Raw genomic sequence first — 16,853 nt, 5'->3', positions numbered from 1 at the left:
AGTTTCCTAGATTTGCTAAGGATTTCCACTGATGCCCAAAATTATCTTAGCAGACTCTAAAATACCACCAGGATACTGATCAGACAAAAAGTGATGCATCAAGGCATTGATTATGACAAATCTATAATGCATTCACTTTTGAGCAACAGGAGGAAGTCTCCAAATTTCTTTTCATACATACATACATACATACATACATACATACATAAACTTTATTTCCATTCGGATTTATGAATAGCACTAGATGTGCTAGTATCTCCAAACATATAACTACAAAACAAATGACAATAAGTTTAAAATCGAAAGACTCATATAAAACCTCATTTAAAAATGCTAATAATTATATACTAATCCCCACTAGATATGTAACTCCCAATGGCACGTTTAAAAGCCGCTAGAGGGTCTGAAATTCTTAATTCATCTGATCAGCTATTCCATGGAGAGGCAGCACGATACTTGAAAGAGTGAAGTCCAAAAGTTGTAGTCTTCACCACTGGTATCTGTAATTTCCTTTTACCCCTTAAATCATATGCACTTTGACTGCGCTCTTTGAGAAGAGATGTGATACACCCAGTAGCCATGTTGTAAAGGCCTTTGTAAACCATAGTTAATATGGCTAATATTTCAGGATGCATGATCCTCTGAACTCTGCTTACTGTCTTTCTCGTTATTTTTATTTTTTGCATTGGCTGCAGTAACTTTGTAGCGCTACCTTAACTTTCTCAAGGTTTCCCAAATCAAGCAATTATTTATAAAATCCACAATATTTTGTAGCCATCATGCAATTTTTTTTGAGCAACCATTACACACAGAAAGTATGTCAAATGAAAGCCAGTCTTATCAATAATGTGAGAAAATGATTCACTTTTATCAATAATTGCTGGACTTTGTCTAATAACATCAAAGGTCTTGGTTGCATTCACAGTTCTTCATGTTTAGCTTCCTGCCGAGGCCACCATTCCAAAAGGTTGCTGACAGCCTCCCAGTTGACAACATTCCAAAATGTCTGTATATATGCTGACCTGCGATTCTGGTGCTTCAGATAATAAGCATGTTCCCAAACATCAATGACCAGGATGGGCATTAAACCTTTCTTGTTTAACGGACTGTCTTGATTTTTTGTTGCACTGATTTTGAGCCTGGCTTCTTCAACATCAAGACACAACCATGCATACCCTGATCCAAACAAGTTCCTGGCAGCCTTTTCAAAAGCCGCTTGAAAGTTGGTGTAACTCCCAAATGATTCATCTATCATCTGAGCCACCTTGCCAGAAGGCCTTCGTTCTTCATTGTTAGGATTCGGAGACATGATTGCCCAGTAAAGAGCATGGTTCACATAACTACCAAGACAAAAAAAAACAATGTTTGCATTAATTGAGCCTAGTAACTACTATGGCACTGGGGCTTATGCCAGTATCTAAAGCCTGAAGCGATTAAGACCATTTCTACTCCCACTAGATGAGATAACAGTTAATGACAAGTTACTCCCCCAGCATTACTATTCAGTATGTCAGGTTTCCATGGCATTGTGATGGTGAAGTGTCTTGCCCAAGAACACAATGCATTGACCCCATCAGGTCGCGAACTCTGACCTCTTGAACTAGAGTCAAGCATACTAACCAATGGCCAATTAAATAATATTACTGGTTAATAAATAAAACTATTTCAACTTCTTCATAGAAACACACCACCATTACATTTGCATGAGAGCTATTTATCAGAGAAAAAGAACAGGCATTTTTTGAACAGTTGGCATTAGTTTAGCAAATATCTATCTGAACAAACTAGAACTCTTTGAGGACTCAAGTGAGGTGCGGTTAATTTTTTTTGTGTGTGGTGGTTTTTTTTTTTTGGTGTGTGTAGTATTTGTTTCAAACACATCTTCTTTCCTTCTAAATGCCTTTGTAAGGCATCGCATTTCAAAATTGAAAGAAGAACACCCAGAATTCATTATGGAAATGATTGAGAGCTTTTACTTAGATGAACTGGTGACTAGTGAAGAGAGTAAGGGAAAGTCTTTGCCTTGTGTAAGACATCTCAAAATAGGCTAACACTTGGTTGTTTTAAACTGTGAAAGTAGATGACTAAAGACATGGTGTTGAGAAGGTTTACTGACAGATCTGAAAACCACAAAAAAATTTATTCAAACCAAAACTGATTTGTGACAAATAATTTCTTGATTTATAGGGTAATTGTTTAGATTTCCATAATCTCTTGCACAAGAGTTGTAAAACAGTTGTATGTGATAATGCATTTAAGAGTTAACTCACCCTCCACCATTATTTCTTATTGCCAGCTGCCACTGATCAGGTATGAGGTCAAGATTGTTTAGAATTGTCACAAGAGGTTTTGTAGACAATTGCCTGGTGTTTCCCTGAAAGATATTTGATGTACAAATAAAAGTTATTGTAGCAATTCCTTGGAAACAACTCCTAACAATGTATGTATATCTACTCTATTTAACTTTAATGGCTGTGGTGAAATAATTCGACCATCTTATCCTTTTCGAGGGGTTGTACCCTTCACTCACCCCCACTCCCCTTTACCCTCGCTCCTATCCATTATGCCGATTTGCACTCGATGTCAGTATTTTAGAAAAACACCCAACAGTTTCTCAAACTCCTCTAGTTCCAAAGATTTCAGTACAGAATTTAGTAACTTTGTGATCTGTCCCCTTGGTACTGACCGATTCTCTCCAGCTCTTCAAGGCTATATTTAGCTTTTCCGTGTAAGCTGCATGGTGACCCCTGTGATGTACTCTCAAAGTCGCTTCATCAATATAAGGTTCCAAACCATCATAGCTGTACGGCAGCTCTGGAAGAGCGTATCCCTCTTTATATTGTATAATTTCTTCGTAAGGTGTTGTGCATTTGATGCAGACAAAGCGAAGAAAAACAAAAACAAAGAAAGATGCAATACTATAGATGGAAGCCATATTTAGCTGCACGACCCAATCCCGCGCGGTATGAACGTCATTCGACTGGGTTTGAAATATTCTAAATGAATAAAGGCTGATAGTTTCGAAAGAAACTGTTTGGGGCTGCGTCGGTGGGAGTAACGAAATAATTTGGATATATCAACAAAGTTGAAGTGGTAAATTGGCCACCGTAACGATTACAAAAGTTGACGTTTCGAGCGTTAGCCCTCGTCGGAGCGACGAAGGGCTAAGGCTCGAAACGTCAGCTTTTGTACTCGTTACGGTGGCCAGGGCTAACGCTCGAAACGTCAACTTTTGTAATCGTTACGGTGGCCAATTTACCACTTCAACTTTGTTGATATATCCAAATTATTCTGAAATATTCTGTTCGCTATTGGAAATATTCAACTGGACTAACTGGACTAAAACTTTGGGAGCCAACGGAACCAACGGGATTTTCAAAAAAAAGAAACTTCGCCTTTTCAGTCTCAGTTCAGGGGATTGCTGAGTGTAGAGGATCTTTCACCTAGTTATTCTTGGATTCCCCATTTTAAACACGAATTAAAAAATGGTGTAACAACAACAACAACAACAACGACACATTTTATTTAAGCTCATGATAAGAAAATAACAATGCTTGGGCCCGCAAGTAGCTACGGCTATTCGAGGCGGGCACAAGAGAGGAAAATAAAAAAAAAAGACTGAGAATTCTACAGAAAATGAATATTTATATGTATAATTATAATACTAGACGAACAATCCTAAAAGAAATTTAGTTTGCCGTGTGGCTTATAGACAGATTGAGACAGGAGGGCAGACTGCAGTAAATACTGGAAGTACATACAGTTATAATTTGAGAATTGTACTCTAATTTCAGCAATTCCTATATAATCATCCTCTTTTGTTCAGAATTTCAAAGAGCTTTTCCTTTATTGCGCTTTTAAATTGATTTTTTTTTTTAAGTGTTTTGATAGGAAGTGGAATACTGTACCAGATCAAGGTGCCAGAAATAGAGACGGCTCTCTTCATATTTTCAGTTCTAACTTGTTCAACATAATAATTTTCATTGGTAACAGATCTAGTCTGGTAACTGTGGACAGAAGCCAGCTTTGTGAACATATTCTTAATGTTATCAGGAAACAGATTATTGTGGACATCGTACATTAAAAGGCTCATTTTTATATACTGCTTTTATCCCAACTTCACACACGACCCACGCTGTCAACTCCAAATTTTGATGCCGACGCAACTCACAAACTTAAAAAAATCTCCATATTTTCATGGTTTTAAACCAAATTTCTCGCAGAACTTTTCGTACATTAAACTTAAGAATAGACAAGAAATAACTTGTAGGTAGGCTAGACAATAGAAAGCTAAGCTATCCGTGGTATTTTGTTCTCCATTTTTGATGAAACCTCTTGCTAACGCATGACCTTACTCAGTCTCGGAGCATTTTTTTTTTTAAGAGCGTTCCCTTATTTCAAGCTAGCACGCTAACATCAACTAAGCTTTTATTTCCCTCTTTCACGTTCTCTTTGGTCAAGAGAACAAAAGAAATATAACAAAGCAACTTGTTTCCTTTTTAGCGTTTTTGTATGTTCATGAACAATAACGAAAACAAAAGATCGCGAGAGACGAAAGATGATTACCCAGCATCCTTTGCAACTCTCAGTAAATAACAACAAGTAAGAATATATCTTTTTGCACCAAGTACTTGGACGGATGTTTCGCTTTGAACAGATGGCTAACGCAACCATTTAAGCGTAAACATCCCATGTTAAAGCTGTGTGATAGACATTAACTCTTAAAAACAGGTGAAAAAGTTGATTTTGTTGCAGTTCAACTCTAATTCAATGCGCAATGTTGTTGTTTCATTCGTAGATGGGCGAATTATAAAGTTAGTTCCACAATCGTTTGAAATCTTCCAGGTACAAATAGCTTATCCTGCTCGCTACAGAAGCTGTAATGAAAGTTTTATGATGCAGATTTGAATATTCTATCTACTTACTATGGAGGAAGAAGAAGATCCGCAATGGTAAGATGTTTCCTTGCCGTCTCAAAGACATCGATGGAAAATAATTATTTTGTGACTCGCAAACAATACAACAATATACTATGTGCAATGCTGTTTACACGTGTGAGCAACTATTTCATCCAGATTTTGTTTCTGTTTCAGGATCTACATGTTTGCCGACACTTCAAGAGTTCTCACCATCGTTATATCCATTTTACTCATCGTATACGGCAGTTTTAGGTAAGCCTACTTCGCGATTTTATGTAGTTTTGACGATCGAGGTCCGCGTATGATTGTGGATTTTTACCCGAGTGTGCGTGACAACAACGATGTCATAAAAGTTGATGCCACCAAAACTTGTACGATCCTGAATTGAGAGATCCAACAATTGGATCGGTGATCGACACTAGTGTCATAGCTCTAACCTAGATTTTTGCCTATGGAAAGGTAAACTTCGAGACTGAAATGCTACTTCTTTTCAAGTACATCATTTGCATGCTAAAATGTCCTTGCTAGCAATTTCTGACTCACTCATTGCAAGTAGGGTTTAAAATAGTTGATTCTTATAGAGATCTCTTGATTTCAAGTTATGACTTTCCTGTTTCGGTGCCCTAGTAGGATGTCCTTCGATAACTTACTTAAAGAAAAATTCTGTCGTGCAGAAATTCTTTGTTGTGTTGATCAATTTTGAGAAGTTTAAAATGCTAATAGTTCGCATTCTTTAAAAGTACTAACCCATATGCGTCCTAGCTTGGCTTGGATAACGGGAGAAAAAGCTGTTTGATAAATATTACAATATTAACTGCGAACTTCTTTCTGTTTTTTTTTTTTTCTTTTTTAAGTATTTTAAAAAAATTGACTTAGTGATTTAAATTTTTTTTTGTGTCATTGGTAACTACGTTGTTGGATATTACTCATTAAGATTTTTTAACCTGGGAAAGTAAAGTTCCCCCATAATTATATTCTTTTATATGTTTCCTGAATGGGATTACACCTTTGAGTGGTGTCTGATAGAACCAAAAAAAAAATCCTTTAAAAACATATTTGTACAATATTTAAAAGGTTAATTAAATAAAATTGAAAGCCATTCAGTGATTGTCACATTTTATGAATCATTAAAATCAATTTTTTTTTAAATTTAGCAACACAATTTGTATTGACATTTTGGAGACCAGCTCTTTAAAATGATCTTGCTTTATAGTTTGGTCTAAATATGTTTTGAGTCTACACAATTAATGCATTTATCATTGACAAATCCTTATAAACTACCTTTTTGATAGGATACAAAGAAAACCCTAAATTTTTCCCACTGAGATATCTAATTAGGATCAAATGATGCTGCCTAAAGGTTGATTATACAGCAAATATAACCTCTATGTAATTTAATTCTTCAGAATTGATTTTGTCAGAGAAAATTAAAGATCAAACTGCACGTTATCAGATTTAAATAATACAATTAGTTTTGCAATTAGTTTTGCAAAGTCTGGCTATAGAAGATTATCTAAACCTGCAGAATTTAGTACTGTAATCATTTCCTGTGAATTTTTTAAGTGACATCTTAGATTTTGAGCCATGACATTAAGAACAAGAAGAAATCATTCCAGCAAACTAGGTTGTTGTTGCCTGTCAGAAGAAATGAAGATTTCAAGCTATTACTTGGTGTAAAGGACACAGCTGATGTAAAAGAATAGAGAACAAAAAGACGACAGAACAAGGAAAACTAAAAAAAAAAAATGACAGTCCAGGGCCTGACACCAATTGTAGCCCACTAGCTACAGACTAGTAGAAATTCAGTTTTGGCAAGGGTTTTTCGATTTTCACCAGCCAGTTTGGCTAAAACATAAACTGAAATTGTCGTGAAATCTAAGATGTCACTAGCCAATTAGCTAGTAAGTTGAAAAGTTAGTGTCAAGCCTTGGACAGTGTTCTGTTCTGACATGTCCTTTGTCTTCTACACCAAGATGGAGCCATATTTTCTAAATGATGTATTGCCCTTATCACAGTGCTTCACATTTATGTAAGAGCTGTGGCCAGCATTGTTTCCAGATTAACCTTCAATTACTATCAAAAGGCTTAACACAGGCTTACCTCTTCAGGCATTTAAATCTCAAAATATAATAGCTAAGTAACTTGTCATGAATTACATAGTTTTACAAGTCCTCTACTTGGGTCCACCTGAATTTTGAAAGTTAGCTGGCTAAAACAGTCACTAATTTTTAGCGAACGATTGTGTTTTCCTTTTCATGATCTACAGCATAACTATGGCACATGGTTAGCCTTACTGTAAGTCTTCAAAAAAAAAAAAAAACTCTCCAGATCTTTCACTATTGATACTTGAAGAAAAGGCAGTGTAATCGATCACTAAATGCAGGATAGGTGTTTCTCTATACACACCCTAGCATCAGTATGCATATTCTCCAAACTGTTCACTATATGTTTCCTAGGAGCTTAGGAGAATTTTCATAAAATATACAAACTTCTTTATTTGGCAATCATTTGGAGAAATTAGATGCTAGTCACTCTAAAGGGTAATTAAAGGGTTAATTTAACTCCCTGGTGAGCCTAAATTGAGTAAGCATTAACTGGTATTTAATTTAACAATTCAACTCCCAGTAGTGATCAACATATAACTTCTCCCTATAAGATCTATACATGATCCAGCAAATAAGTAATGAGAATACTCAAACCTATCATACTGAAGTTGTCATCTTGATCTAACACCAAATTCTGCTCACTAATTTACAAGGAAATGTGTAGCATTTAGAAGAGAGAATTAACAGTTAGATCTTGGAAGTTGAAGGGTTTGAAGCAAATACGTCCGCTGGTCAGCACCTCCTGAATGTTACATGTGACATGTACCTCATCTAAACTATCACAAAGTAACCTCTGAATGTCTTTATCTCTTCTGTTGTGACAGGGCTTTAGGTTTGGATAAAGCATATAGTAACTCAGAAGATCCAGAAGACGAACAGTCAAACCAGAATGATACACCTTTCTCAAGACTTATGGATGGTATGAATCATAAAGTGTAACATTGTACCATAATCAGTCCAATCCCAACCATTGAAAAAGTCTGGTTCTGTCCTCGTGTACTGGTTCACAAGAGCCAATACAAAAGACCAAACAATACGCAATAGCTAACCGATGACTCCTAAACAAAGAAAGAACAATGGTAATTCCCTTGTGAACCAGTACACCAGGACAGAACCAAAAGTCTCTTTATGGTTGAGGAAGCAAACTTTTAAGATCCACTAAAACCATGGAACATAATTATATGTCTATCAATTTGAAGCTTCAATCACAACTACCCACAACATTGATTTCCTTCTTAGGACTAACCTTACTCAAATGATCAGACTGTGTTTCCAGGCTCTAGAGGTTCAGTGCAGTAAATGTTTGGCCCCCATGTTGGACAGGTGAAGGTTTGGGGACAAGTGACAAAATGAGGGGGAGGGGGGAAGGGGAGAAAAACCTGGTTATACTTCCTCTTGCTTTGTCACTTGTCAGAAATCTTCCACTCGTCCAATATAATGAGATAATATTTGCCGCACTAAATCTTGTGCTTGAAAACACAAATTGCCGCATGTAAGCAGGCTAACTACATGCTCAGATGAGGAGTTAGGTCACTTGTTTTACGTTCTTTTTCCTTTCATTTTCAGGTTTCCAGACTATCAATACAGCCCAAGCTGTATTCCTTCCAGTTGGGGCCTCCTTCTCTCTTCTCGTGATGTTTTTCTTTTTTGATACCCTCCAGTTTTTCTTTGCACTGTGCACAGCTGGTGAGTAAAAACTTTATGATGCTGAAGCACAGACATTCTTTAGATTAAAGTATAGCAACCAGTGTTACTGTAGCAGTAACTAGTTTAAGATTATGCTATTTTTTAGTTACTTTTCTCTTTAGTATTTAAAAATAAGACGTCAAATACCTTTCTGGTCAACCAAATGGAACCTACCATAAAATCCATCTTCTTCCCATTTTCACTTCTGTCAACTATAATCAACAGAAAAGGCTTGGTTTATAAATTTACTTTAAACTTAGTGTTTCAGGCAAAAGACCTGCAGCGAGCACCACAAAAATATTAGCTTTGGTTGCCTTCTTTGTCTCAAAAATGTTTATGCCTTTGGTCTCTGTGGAATTTGGCCTCTGGTGTACATTATATTTCATCTCAGCTGTATTTGTCTGAGAGATTCTAAGAATTTTTACACAAAAACTGTAGAAATGTGCAGATATCAAAATTGTTAAACTGGTGCAAAAAAGAGTAATTCAAGCAACAGATCACTTAAAATAGAGGTAGTATGGAAACATCGATCTGTCTGGTGGATGAAACAAACTAATTAAGAGAAAAACATCCAAAAGTGATCCATACTTTAAGTAGTTTCTGTGGAGAGAAAAATAACAGCCCTGGAGGGTCAGCTCTGGAATACAGGATACTGACTTAAAAGGTGGTGGCTGTATTAATAATTGGACTTTGCCAGTGTCAAGCACAGAGCGCCAAATTGTATTTAACTTTCAAAATCATAAGTTGGAGTGAGACTGATTGATTTGAACCGTTTATACCCTAACCTCAGTAAATGTATGCAAATTCTCCCTTACTGCCATCTAGACCTATCCTACGATGCTTATCATTCCTCGGAAGAAAAGGATTATAAACTAACAACATGCATGTGTGATTACTTTTCAGTGCTAGCTATGGTGGCTTTTTCGTTTGTGCTTTTACCTGTTTGTCAGTTTCTTACCAAACCCTGCTTCACAAACAATAATCAAAAGTGAGTATTGAACTTTATGCCTTATGCACATCCTCCATGCTTTTCTCTATACATTTATTACCTTGTAAATACCTTTACCGATGCAGGGCCACAGTTCCTTTAGAAACCTCCCCTCTTCATTCATTTTAAATCTTCATTGATCTAGCAAGATCATTTTCTGAAAATTACCATAGCCCAGTGCTCAAACCTGAACCATGATTGGTATCCAGTACAAGAATATCTTTGAAGCTAACTTTTTCTTGCAACAAGCTGAAAATAACACTGACAGTTCCACACCTTTTAGTTTGTATGCTGATAAATCTAAATTTTATTGCAGGCTCTACATTGGTTTCTGTGGAAGATTCACACCAGCAGAGGTTATGTCTCTTGTGTGTTCTGGTGTGTTAGTTATGGTTTGGATCGTCACAGGACACTGGGTGTTAATGGATGGTATGTTTTCTTAGACTAAGACCTACCAACTGTCCAGATTTAAGTGCAACAAAGTAGAAAATTTGCCATCAGTTTAACATGTAGACTGCATGTTGCTGCACATCTGTTCGATAATATTTCATGGGTGACAACAAATTGTGGTAAAAACTACAATGCGGCATACTAGGTACAGCAAATTGTGGTAAAAACTACAATGCAGTATACTAGGTACAGCAAATTGTGGTAAAAACTACAATGCGGCATACAAGGTACAGCTGCCAACTGTCTTGTTACAAATCCTTTAACCATGATCATGATGATGACTTTGATATTTTACCATTAATAAACCACTATCAATGATAATTATTGTTATTATTAAATATTTTATTTTTTAATTTATTATTTACTGTATTTATATCCCTATATTATAAAGCAGTTTACCTGACTTTATACTTTCAATTTACAGTACCTAGTGGTAATTTTTTTTTTTGAAGAATTACTCGGCTATAAGCTGAACCCCCTCAGTCTTGTTAAAGTTTGACTAGTTGTCAGTGCATATTTGTGCAAAAATGACTCAGTTTATTGAAATACTAGAACAGTGTAGTGCACAATGGTACAGAATTATGTTTTAGTACGAGTGTATGTCATTTCTTTTGCCTTCAGAATGAGATTGCTAGAGCTAATAAGTATATTTTGTTTTCTCCGTTTTTCTTTTTCAGCATTAGCCATGGGTCTATGTGTTTCCATGATTGCCTATATACGTTTACCAAGCCTCAAAGTGTCAACACTTCTATTAATAGGTCTATTAATTTATGATGTATTTTGGGTAAGTTAATGCCAAGCAATGATAATACCTGAAGTGTTTTTGTTGAATTAAACCTGCTAATTAACCCTCGAACTCCTAAAATCTGATTGTTAATTCTCCCCTCTTACTGCTCCAAATTTCCTTGCAAATTATAGTTACAAGAATTTGGTGTTAGATCAAGATAGAAACTTCCACCTGATTAGTTTTTTACTGAAGGATATAACATGGAAATGTTACATGTTAATCGCTCTTGGGAATTTAATTTTAATTTAAGTTAATTTATTTAAAGTTAATTTTAGGGCACTCTGAGGATAATCAATTGTATTAATGAAATGTAATGTTTAATTTTAAGTTGTGTTGAATGGTAAAGGATGATAATAAGGTAACAAACTAATAATAAAAGGTTGTGCAAATTTTAATATTGCAGGTTTTCTTTTCAAGTTACATATTTAAAGCAAATGTTATGGTTCAAGTAGCCACACAGCAAGCTGCTAACCCTGTAAGTACACAGTACAGGCAGAGGTTTCAGAAACCTCATGTCTTCAGATTGTAGTTGCCAAATGATATGTGCATAAGATCTTTATACCCTTTATGCTGTACCTTTCTTTTGTGTCTTTTTGCAGGTCTCTATAATGGCAAATAAATTGAAAATGAATCCAGTGGGAAATATCTCCCCGCAAATCTCTCTTCCAGGAAAATTAGTTTTTCCAAGGTGAGTTTTGTAAAGCACTGGTTTTTCACAGTTACACATACTTTTTGTGTAACTCTTGCCCCTGAGATTTAGTTATCAATTCTCAGCACAGCTATTGGGCACAATGGCTGTGCTGGGACAAAATTTTTGAATACCTGATTGGTGAAATCTTCTCAAACTGACGGAAGTTTTGAGTTATTTTGATTGGTACACAGGGGAAAGGGAGCTCTCTCTCTCAGCCTCACTGTACATTGCCAAAGGCCACCCATATCTGGTTAAAAGCTGATTATGTGTTTATTTTGTTATCTTACGTAAATTTGAATACATTTCATACAGTATGTGTATTGCTACCTCATTGACAATTTTTAAAGTTAATTTTTTTTTTGTTAGTATGCAAGACAGAAGCAGATTCTCTATGCTGGGACTTGGAGATATAGTAAGTAAAAATTATATGATTTTTTTTTCTGAGGAATGGTCTGGAATTGAAATAGATCATAATATTGTGACCCGTGGATAGAGGATAGAGCGCCGAATTGTGTTGTGCGTGAGGTCGAGGGTTCGAGTCCCGGCCGGACCAACACTCAGGGTCTTAAAATAATTGAGAAGAATTTGCTACCTTTCTATAACATCAAGAAATGGTTAGATATTCTAGTCTTCTCGGATAAGGATGAATAAATGGAGGTCCCGTCTCCTGCAGGATTGGGGGTAGGAGACGTTAATTTCCCACGCACGAGATTACTGTGTGATGGATGTCCTCCCCTGGGGTGGGATGGGTGGGTTTACTGGGCCCGCAGTGATTGGCGCAAGCTGTTGCGGTGTCCTGCCTGTCGGCGAATCTTATAAATTGTAAATCATAAATCAAGTAACAAACTGATCCTAACAGGAACTACAGTTGAAACTTTACCAAAAAAAAACTGAGGAAAGAAATCTTTATGGGTGGACTGCAATTTTAGGTATTGCAGAAAAAAAGTCTGAAAAAATTTAGACTTTATTGGAACCCAACTACCTCCAGTTGGAGGCTACAATCAACTGAGCTAAGAAGTCACACATTGAGATCAGAGCAAAACCTTAAGAAAAAAACTTGAAGCTTTGCCGGAATGCAACCCATGGCACCCAGATAGTAGATAAGTACTGATACTAAATGAGCCAGCGAGCCAGGAGGCAAATTGTAGTTTTTTTATCCTCTAAAAGAATTAACTAGCATATGGTATCTTTGAAAAAAAAGACATTCTGAACTGTGAATAATAACTAACAACAAACTGATCCTACTTTATCATTTATTATTTACAACAGGTTATGCCAGGACTTCTCCTGTGTTTTGTTATGAGATATGATATGCACAAGAAGCAGGCGGCTGTTGCAGCAGACACAGAACAAGCTAGAGTAACATATTTTCATTGCTCTTTAATTGGATATATTGTAGGTAAGTTTTGGGAGAGCTCAGTGGCTCTGTTAGCTAGTGCCCTCAAAATATCTTGTAAAGGAATCTTTTGAAGGCTCCCAAATGGCTGGTTGCACTTACGCTGTTTTAACCCTTTTTATCTTATTATCAGTTTGCATATTCTCCATACTGTTCTCTATACATTTCCTAAACTGATGATAAGGAGAATGTCTACAACTGAATCAAGAGCGTCTTTAGTTTCTGATCATGACTTTAATTCTCGTTACCCAAATGTTTGATTCAAGGGTGACATTGTTAGGAGAAATTCGATGCGAATCACTCGTTGGGTCAAAGGTTTGACCAGATTATAAAACGGCAGGACCTTTCGATAATTAAACTAAAAGTTTACTCGAGAACTTTCTGTGGGTAGCTAACAGTGCTCTCGTAAAGAATTGTAGATAGCCTGTAGATTTGTAAAAAGTGGATTCAATGATACAGTAGAAACCTGTGGCACTTTTGCAAGCACATTTGTTATTGACATGTTAGGAACCAAATCAACATCGTGTTGGTTGCCCATAGCAAAATTCCTGAGCAGATGATTGATGGATTGTTTGTTCCTGTTGTCAAACAGGTTTAGTAACGGCTACTGTGGCATCTGAGGTATACAAAGCGGCCCAACCCGCGCTTCTTTACCTAGTACCGTTCACACTTCTACCAATTCTAGTCATGGCTTATCTAAAGGTATTTGTAATTTAAATCAGTTACCTTTATTTGTTATACCCGGTAGAAGTCCCCTTAAAGAAAAACTTTGTGTGAGCAAGGAAAAAAAAGTAATGTTTACTTATTTTCAGTCATTTTGGAGCAGTTCTTTATTGACCTTCTAAATCCAAAACCAAAGAATTCACAACAGCCAATCATAGCAAAGGTGTGCGTCATCAAACCACCAAAAGCGAGGGAAGATGCGGGCGACCAAGTCACGATTGTTTTCGTTTAGCGTCTGATTGGTTTAGAGATGGCGCGAGTTAATTAACTGCCTACTCTTAAGCGACTACAGAATGTTAACTCGGTAAGACAGAAAAGCACCTAAGAACAATATTTAAAACGAGTAGGAGAAAGGATGGCTGAGGATGGAGATGATTGTCAGGGATTGCGAATGATGATTCTGAAAACCTAAGGCTTACTATTTCAAGCCACACAAAGAGTAACAATTGCGCTGCAGGACGTGCGTTTCACAGTCCGCGAGAAGATTTGAGACGAGTCAGGGAGATGTTTGCTAGGGGTTTGGCACTACGCATTATCAGTACCAGACCCCTTGCAGACTTTTCGCGCGCTTGCGTTGCCTCCTACTTCCCGCTCGTATTTAGAAGAGTCTGTGGAACACTCATTTCAAACAGGATTACATGCTTCTGGCAAAAAATGTTGTTTGTTGTTTAATTTTCTTTTTTCCCTCTGCAGGGCGACCTACGGAAAATGTGGCAAGATCCCTTTGTAGCTGCTAGTGCGAAATTTAAATTCATGGAAGTATAACACATGTCAAAACCAGGACTGAACATTCAATACAGCAAAACAAAGCCTTTAAAAGGGGCAACACGAATCAAGTACCGCTATCCCACGGGTAGAGCGCTTTTCCATCGAGTGTCGTAAAACCAAGACCTAAGTAATCACACCGGCCAATCAGAAGAAAGGAAAACCCCTGCTTAAAGCGCGGGAAAATGCGGGCCACCAAGTCGGTGACTGGATTTACTTTTGCTTCTGATTGGTTGAGAGAGTGGCATGAGTTTTTCTGGACCAATCACAAAACAAAGCAATTCCTAATTTCTTTCGACGCTCAATTGAAAATTGCGCTTTTCTTCCCGTTTCTAATTTGCTTATGATACGATGGTCGTTTGATGTGAGTAAAATTTGAAGGCGTTAGCTAAAAGGTGGGCTAAAAAATGGAAAAAGCAAATGGACAAAAAAAATTTGCGAAGTAAGCAGTAATAGTAATTTGGAACATTTATATGGCACTTTCTATTAGAAGGTATTTACTACTGAGACTACCAAATCGAAAGTCTTGCTTTGTATAGAATAGAACTCTCTTTTAGGGAACACCTTTGGGTGTTGAAAAACTCCCATAGGAAAACCTCGCAAAGTGTTCCAAAATGTATCACAAGGTGAACAGAACAAAGGAATGATTGAAACCTGTAAACATGAGTCTTGTCCTTGTTCTCCGAGAGATTATAAGGAATGATCTGCAATGGCGTAGTGCGTAGTATTTATTCATTGCGTTATTCCCTGTTTTTAAATTGCTAAATTTGATTGGCTAAATTGCGGAGAAAGGACGTTGCGCTCGTGTTATTAAGAAATGTGTGTTGGGAAGAAAACACCAACGATTTACCTGAAAATGACCGCTTAGAATCGATCCCCTCGCATGTGTCCGGCGTTTGACCGACGCGTTTTTGTGCGCGGATATGGAGGGAAGGCTTCTTCTTTGCAGACAATAGTATATGTGAAGGATTTATATATTGTATTTGGAAAAGATATATCCTGTAGGCATTACGAAGTGTTGTGAATTAAGGAAACATAGATTGTTTTGAATAGACATAGTGTATGAATTTCAGGCGTTCTTAACTTTTAATTTACTTGTTGTTTCACGATGTTTGCGACTGCCGTTGGCTTATAATAGGCCCCTTTACAGCCAAATAATTTGGATATATCAACAAAGTTGAAATAGTAAATTGGCTACCGTAACGATTGCAAAAACTGACGTTTCGAGCGTTAGCCCTTCGACGAAGGGCTAACGCTCGAAACGTCAGCTTTTGCAATCGTTACGGTAGCCAATTTACCATTTCAACTTTGTTGATATATCCAAATTGTTTCGTTACCCCCACCGACGCAGCCCCAAACAGTTTCTTTAGAAACTATCAGCCTTTACTCTTTACAGCCATCTCGGCTCAGTATCCGTATCTGAGCAATTACGCACCCACCCCTCCCCTAACTCAGCTCAGTTAACTGATAACTGGTTAGGATGGATTCATGTTGAGTTAGGAGAGGGGAGGGTGCGCAGATACTTTGACACTGATCCGTCGCGTCTAAGCCTGCTTGTTCTAGGTTGTTTTTCGTAATGCTTACCAACAATAGTATCACGTGACGAGGACCGTTTTGTGACCATCTCAAATAACAGCAACCTCGTTCCCAAGGTCTCTCATCTTCCCTCCCACCTGGAGCGCCCTCTCTTCTCGCTCCAGGAGGGCGGGGAGATGAGCGATGCTGGGTACGAAGTTGAAACAACGGCTGGAAGACGTAAATTTGAAATTCCCCCTGTAAATGGATAGGCTTGGTATATTTATTATGTGAGAAGCTTCAGCGTGAGGTGTTTCAATAGGTAATGAACAGGGGGATAATTCGATTAGTTAAGTTAATATTAAATGCTTTTATTAATATTGCTATGTCAAGTGCAGATTAAACAAAGAGTAAATATAGGATGATTTTATTATTCAGAGACTGGATTTGTTTTGTAGTGAAATCTTTTTTTCCTCACTCGAGATACCAACTGATTCCCTCATGATTCTTTGTCTACATTTGTTGTGTCTCTGACCAAAGTCACTTTCGGTGAGAGAATAAAATCCGTAATCCTTTATCGCCTAAAACGGAGGCACAGAGGGCGGCGGGAGGATTTTGATCGTGTCAAGATAAAATTTACCCAATCCCCGCTAAGGCTAGGTGGTCTCCCCTTTACAATGTGTTACCTCTGACAACTCCCAGCCCTTCACTCCCCCTAAAAACCATGTGATACTACGATCCCCCCCCTCCCCCCCTGACGTTAGATACTGACTGGTTCCAACTTCTATGTGTCTCTTTGATTCGTTGTCTCTCGACATAAGGTTTTGT

General features: G+C 37.3%; 2 protein-coding genes across 2 annotated transcripts; one reads left to right on the top strand and one right to left on the bottom strand.

Moving 5' to 3' along the window:
• Nucleotides 1-853: 853 nt before the first annotated feature.
• LOC111329321 (uncharacterized) lies at nt 854-2,972 on the bottom strand. The gene is made up of 3 exons (XM_022933982.2): nt 2,687-2,972; nt 2,271-2,374; nt 854-1,340 (listed from the first exon to the last, which is right to left on the bottom strand). The coding sequence occupies exons 1-3, from the start codon at nt 2,933-2,935 to the stop codon at nt 920-922; spliced, it is 774 nt and encodes a 257-aa protein (XP_022789717.1). The 5' UTR covers nt 2,936-2,972; the 3' UTR covers nt 854-919.
• A 1,602-nt stretch (nt 2,973-4,574) lies between these two features.
• Nucleotides 4,575-16,464, top strand: LOC111329352 (signal peptide peptidase-like 3). The gene is made up of 14 exons (XM_022934022.2): nt 4,575-4,731; nt 4,846-4,952; nt 5,094-5,171; nt 7,849-7,943; nt 8,591-8,710; nt 9,614-9,698; nt 10,015-10,127; nt 10,826-10,932; nt 11,339-11,410; nt 11,535-11,623; nt 11,993-12,038; nt 12,896-13,025; nt 13,615-13,724; nt 14,439-16,464. Exons 2-14 carry the CDS (start codon nt 4,927-4,929, stop codon nt 14,508-14,510), a joined length of 1,143 nt encoding a protein of 380 aa, XP_022789757.1. The 5' UTR covers nt 4,575-4,731; nt 4,846-4,926; the 3' UTR covers nt 14,511-16,464.
• Nucleotides 16,465-16,853: the final 389 nt, after the last annotated feature.

This window comes from Stylophora pistillata, chromosome 13 (assembly GCF_964205215.1).
Source record: "Stylophora pistillata chromosome 13, jaStyPist1.2, whole genome shotgun sequence".
Lineage (NCBI taxonomy): Eukaryota > Metazoa > Cnidaria > Anthozoa > Scleractinia > Pocilloporidae > Stylophora > Stylophora pistillata.
The sequence above is the reverse complement of the archived record's forward strand: the minus strand, read 5'-3'. Positions and strand labels throughout refer to the sequence as shown.

Excerpts from the sequence above, each read along its gene's own strand:
- LOC111329321 (XM_022933982.2), bottom strand. The coding sequence starts at position 2,935 with ATGGCTTCCATCTATAGTATTGCATCTTTCTTTGTTTTTGTTTTTCTT. Across the intron at positions 2,375-2,686 it reads TGAAGAGCTGGAGAGAATCG|GGAAACACCAGGCAATTGTC; the intron begins GTCAGTACCAAG and ends AATATCTTTCAG. Across the intron at positions 1,341-2,270 it reads ATAAGAAATAATGGTGGAGG|TTATGTGAACCATGCTCTTT; the intron begins GTGAGTTAACTC and ends TTGTCTTGGTAG.
- LOC111329352 (XM_022934022.2), top strand. The coding sequence starts at position 4,927 with ATGGAGGAAGAAGAAGATCCGCAATG. Across the intron at positions 8,711-9,613 it reads CTTTGCACTGTGCACAGCTG|TGCTAGCTATGGTGGCTTTT; the intron begins GTGAGTAAAAAC and ends ATTACTTTTCAG. Across the intron at positions 11,624-11,992 it reads GGAAAATTAGTTTTTCCAAG|TATGCAAGACAGAAGCAGAT; the intron begins GTGAGTTTTGTA and ends TTTTTTTGTTAG.